At 42.6% G+C, this 5,833-nt stretch overlaps 1 protein-coding gene and 1 pseudogene across 1 annotated transcript in view; one reads left to right on the forward strand and one right to left on the reverse strand.

Moving 5' to 3' along the window:
* Positions 1-2,901, reverse strand: part of SNX6 (sorting nexin 6) — a 69,383-nt gene extending 66,482 nt beyond the window's left edge. The window contains exon 1 of the mRNA XM_010835349.1: positions 2,755-2,901. Within this exon, the coding sequence (XP_010833651.1) occupies positions 2,755-2,901 (147 nt within the window). The remainder of the gene's footprint in view (positions 1-2,754) is intronic.
* Position 2,902: 1 nt separating this feature from the next.
* LOC104985225 lies at positions 2,903-3,584 on the forward strand (annotated as a pseudogene).
* The last annotated feature ends 2,249 nt before the right edge of the window (positions 3,585-5,833 follow it).

The raw sequence follows: 5,833 nt of genomic DNA on the forward strand, positions 1-5,833 counted from the left end.
CACCTCGTGCGAAGAGCTGACTCATTGGAAAAGACCCTGATGCTGGGAGGGATTGGGGGCAAGAGGAGAAAGGGACGACAGAGGATGAGATGGCTGGATGGCATCACTGACTCGATGGATGTGAGTCTGAGTGAACTCCGGGAGTTGGTGATGGACAGGGAGGCCTGGCGTGCTGTGATTCATGGGGTTGCAAAGAGTAAGACAGGACTGAGCGACTGAACTGAACTGATACTTAAGTTATCAAATATATTAAACTTTTGGTATTAAGTAGGTTAGGGGCTTCCCTCTTGGCTTAGATGGTAAAGAATCTGTCTGCAATGCAGAAGACCTGGGTTTGATCCCTGGCCCTGGAGAAGGGAATGGCAACTCACTCCAGTATTCTTGTCTAGAGAATTAATTCCATGGCTAGAGGAGCCTGGTGGACTACAGTCCATGGGGTCACAAAGAATCAGAAATGACTGAATGACTAACAACACATTAAGTATGTTATGTTGCTTTAAATATACATACTTAATATATACTGTTTTATATACATGATTCTGATATAATTCTGTATTGGTTAGTACATAAATAAATAACAAAAGAATCTTGCTCCTTAGAAGAAAACCAGTCAATCCTAAAGGAAATCAACCCTGAGTATTCACTGGAATGACTGACACTGAAGCTCCAATACACTGGCCACCTGACGCAAAGAGCTGATTCAGTCAACTTTAAAGACCCTGATGCTGGGAAAGATGGAAGAGAAGGGGGTGACAGAGGATGAGGTGGCTGGATGGCAGCACTCACTCAATGGACATGAATTTGAGCAAACTCCAGGAGATAGTGAAGGACAGGGAAGCCTGGTGTGCCACAGTCCATGGGGTCACAAAGAGTTGGACATGACTTAGCAGTTGAACAACAAGAAGGAGTAAAGGAATGAAAAACTACCCCTTATCTCTTTTTTCCCCCATTTTTAAAGTCTTTATTGAATTTGTTACATTACTGTTTCTGCTTTATGTTTTGGCTTTTTTGGCGGCAAGGCCGGTAGGATCTTAGCCCCCTGACTAGGGACTGCACCCTCTGCACTGCAGGGCAGTCTTAACCACTGGAGCGCCAGGAAGTCCCTACCCACTACTTCTGAAAGTGAAAGTGTTAGTCACTCAGTTGTGTCCAACCCTTTGGGACCATATGGACTATAGCCCGACAGGCTCCTCTGTCCATGGAATTCTCCAGGCAAGAATACTGGAGTGGGTAACCATTCCCTCCTCTAGGTGTCCTGACCCAGGGATCGAACCCAGGTCTCCTACACTGCAGGCAGATTCATTACTGTCTGAGCTGCATGGCAGGTCCTTGTTCCTGATGATAAAGAATAAATGGCCTTGAAGGACACTTTAAGATTAGAGGTTATCCTAGGTACCTGTACTAGCCAGTTTTCAAGAGGGCTCCTAGAGATCCTTGCCGCTGGTAACAGCAGCCTCAGGCAAAATCTGAGTGTATCCTCATGAAAGATTCCAAGCAAGAATTTCCTAACCAAGCCCTTTCCAAATTCCTGACCATATGTGATCACTATTGTTTGAAGCCACTACATTTTAGGATAACTCATTACAGATACAGAATGTATTGGGGTGAGGTTAAGTTATTGAAGGTTACTAAGTGGAGCAGTAAATGGTCAGACATGCATCTAGAAATAATCCTGCCTTTGAGGTAGAAGTTAGATGAAGGGGGTGGATACTGAGAAACTAAAGGTCAGACACGACTGAGGAAGGGATCATACCATCCACGAGTGAGGAAGTAGGGACTGAGACCATGTGGCAATCAAGCTGGAGGTTAGAGAAAACTTCAGAAGCAGAGACCTGATTGAAATAAAAAGTGCTTATATGGGGTTTGTTAGCACTGCTGCTGGGGAGACACAAGTTCTAGGAGAACTTGAATTGTGTTCCGCCATACTACAAAATGGGGGAGGCTTATAAAGGCAAAAACTGTAAGGTTAGAGTCAGTTAAATGAGCCCTTTATCAAGAATTGTAATTGGAACTGCCAAGAAGTCAGGGTGCTTATTAAGTAAGGATTGGTTGGGGTCTGAAATGGTCACACAGTTGCAAAGGGAGACCCTGAGACCCTAACGTTCCAGCTGGCAGATGGTGTCCTTGGGTCTGGTATAGTTTAGTAAAATTCAGGTTCTCACTGATGGAGAGACTGCTAGAGACCAGATCCTAAATGGCTCCCGGACTCCATTTTTGTATGCCTGAACTGGATGACACCATTATAATTTCTCTTTGTCATCAGGATCAAGAAGTGTTTATAAAAGAAACAGGAAAGATAGAGACTAAAATGATTTCTGTGTTTTTTTTTTTCCTTCTAGAATCTTGCCAAATGTACAGATTCCCCAGCTTTGGCTATTTGCTGAAGAAAGAGTCAGTCCCATGCTATTTCTCCATCTCAGCTCAGAAATCTCCTTTTGAAGGTCTCACTCTTATCTAAGATAAATGTATTTACCTAGTTGCACTTTGTGGATTTATATAGTAAGTACTTGATAGAAATATCTTCCCATAGCTTGGGGGGGAAGATGGAGTACGTGAGTATTTTCCTTAAACTAAGTGTTCTTTAAAATATTTTGTTCTTCAAGGTTTTTCTTACATCAGCATTTTTCTATTTAAGAAACACTAAAAATGTAGTCTTCATTTCAAATGTTCTTTTAAGTTACTTAATATTTTTAAGACATCAATGATGTAATCAAGTTTTAATAGTAAATTGACTTACTTTAAATTCAAACTTACCCATACGCCCATTAAGAAATTAGCCAAGGCCTCCCTCGGCATTCTCTTGTTAATGGCGGGCGGCGGCTGCTGAGTGGGACGCAGGTAGCTGCGGCCCACACAGGCAGCCTCCCTGCCTCCTGCTTTCCTAGTGCCAAAGCTCGTCATCATGGCCGTGGTGCCGCCCAATCGATCGCAGAATGGCTGGCCGCGGGAGTCACCCAGTTCGGCAACAAGTACACCCAGCAGACCAAGCCCCTCACCCTAGAGCACACCATCTATCTGTACCCTCTTACCAATTCCCTTTTTGGTACAAAAGAGCCCCTCTGTGAGGACAGCTCTGTTGCAGCCAGATTTCAGCGCATGAGGAAGGAATTTGATAAAATTGGCGTGAGGAGGGCTGTAGAAACGGTTTTCATTGTCCATGAGCACGGGCTACCCCATGTGTTACTACTACAGCTGGGAACAACTCCTTCAAATTACCTGGTGGTAAGCTTATTAACCCAGGAGAAGATGAAGTTGAAGGACTAAAACGCTTAATAACAGAGATATCGGGTGGTCAAGATGCAGTCCTGCAAGACTGGGTCTTTGATGACTGCATTGGCAACTGGTGTAGACCAAATTTTGAACCTCCTCAGTATCCATATATTCCTGCACATAATACAAAACCTAAGGAACATAAGAAATTGTTTTTGGTTCAGCTTCAAGAGAAAGCCTTGTTTGCAGTCCCTAAAAATTACAAGCTGGTAGCTGCACCGCTGTTTGAACTGTGTAACAATGCACCTGGATATGGACCCATTATTTCTAGTCTCCCCCAGCTTTTGAGCAGGGTCAATTTTATATACAACTGAATTGCTGCACAGCAGAGAAGGCAGTGGCACCCCACTCCTGTACTCTTGTCTGGCAAATCCCATGGACGGAGGAGCCTGATAGGCTGCAGTCCATGGGGTCGCTAAGAGTCGGACACGACTGAGCGAGCGACTTCACTTTCGCTTTTCACTTTCATGCATTGGAGAAGGAAATGGCAACCCACTCCAGTGTTCTTGCCTGGAGAATCCCAGGGAGGAGGGAGCCTGGTGGGCTGCCGTCTATGGGGTCGCATAGAGTCGGACACGACTGAAGCGACTTAGCAGCAGCAGCAGCAACAGAGAAGTAAGAGAAGCCATCTCTGTGAGCACAGCTATACACAGCATAGAATAAACGTCCAGGAAGAGCTTTTTTGGTATTATCTCTTTCCCAGTCCTGAAATTACCACCTACTTTCTGTGGTCTGAATAGTAAATGAATATTAATATGAAAAGCTAGATTGTGCTGTTAAAAGAAAAGAAATTAGCCAAGAAAAAACAGGGACATTAATCTCCTAAAGTTTTTTTTTTTTTTTTTTTAGGCTTTCTTTTTAACTTTGGAGAAATCTTTTGGGAATAACTAGTTTTTACTTTGAACAAACATTTATCTGTAGTTCAGTAATTTTTTCCATTTACCTCAGACTCCATTCTTGACCTGTTGTGGCTTTGACCCTAAACAAGACTCTCTTTCTTTGCTCAAGTGGTACTGTTAGGGATTTCCCAGCTACCTGTGTGAACCTAAGAAACATAACACTTCTGCTTAAAAACCATGTTTGAGCTCATGAAAAGAAAAGTGAAAGTGTCAGTCGCTCAGTTGTGTCTAACTTTTTGGGACCCCATGGACTGCAGCCTGCCAAACTCCTCTGTCCATAGAGTTCTCCAGGCAAGAATACTGGAGTGGGTTGCCATTCCCTTCTCCAGGGGATCTTTGCGGCTCAGGGATTGAACCTGTGTCTCCTGCATTGCAGGCGGATTCTTTACTATCTGAACCACTAGGGAAGCCCCCATTTGAGCTCATGTAAATCAATTAACAAACAACAAGCAAAAAGCAACCTAGTTGAAAAATGGTCAGATCTAAAAAGACATTTCTCCAAAGAAGACATACAGATGGCCAACAAATACATGAAAAGATGCTCAACATCTCTAATCATTAGAGAAATGCAAATTCAAAACTCCAATGAGATACCATCTCACACTGGTCAGAATAGCCATCATTAAAAAGTCTACAAATAACAAAGGCTGGAGAGGGTGTGGAGAAAAGGGACCCTTTCTACACTGTTGGTAGAAATGTAAGTTGGTGCTGTCACTATGGAAAATAGTATGGAGATTCTTCAAAAAGCTAAAAATAGAATTGTCATATGATCCAGCAATCCTACTCCTGGGCATATAATTTAAAAAGATACATGGACCTTTATGTTCATAGCAGCACTAGTCACAATAACCAAGACATGGAAACACTTAAATGTTCACTGACAGAACGAATGCAAAAGAAGCTGTAGTATATATATATATATACACACACAATGGAATACTACTCAGCCATAAACAGAATGAAATAATGCCATTTGCAGCAACATGGATGGACCTAGAGACTATCATACTAAGTGAAGTAAGTCAGAAAGAGATACCATAAGATATCACTTATATGTGGAATCTAAAATATGACACAAATGAATTTATCTATCAAACAGAAACAGACTCACAGACATAGAGAACAGATCTGTAGTTGCTAAGGGGGAGGTGGGGTAGGAGAGGGATGGGTTGGGAGTTTGGGATTAGCAGATGCAAACTATTATATGCAGAATGGATAAACAAGTCCTACTATCTAGCACAGGCAACTATATTCAGTAGCTTGTGATGAACCATAATGGAAAATAATATGAAAAAGAATATATATATAAATATGTGTATATATACTCCAGTACTCTTGCCTGGAAGATCCCATGGATGGAGGAGCCTGGTAGGCTGCAGTCCATGGGGTCGCTAGAGTCGGACACGACTGAGCGACTTCACTTTCACTTCTCACTTTCATGCATTGGAGAAGGAAATGGCAACCCACTCCAGTGTTCTTGCCTGGAGAATCCCAGGGACGGGGGAGCCTGGTGGGCTGCCGTCTATGGGGTCGGGTCGCACAGAGTTGGACACGACTGAAGCGACTTAGCATATATATATATATATATATATGAGTCCCTTTGCTATATAGCAGAAATTAACACAACATTGTAAATTAACTATAGTTGAATAAAAATTTAAAAA

Source organism: Bison bison, unplaced genomic scaffold, assembly GCF_000754665.1.
Source record: "Bison bison bison isolate TAMUID 2011002044 unplaced genomic scaffold, Bison_UMD1.0 scf7180017864041, whole genome shotgun sequence".
Lineage (NCBI taxonomy): Eukaryota > Metazoa > Chordata > Mammalia > Artiodactyla > Bovidae > Bison > Bison bison.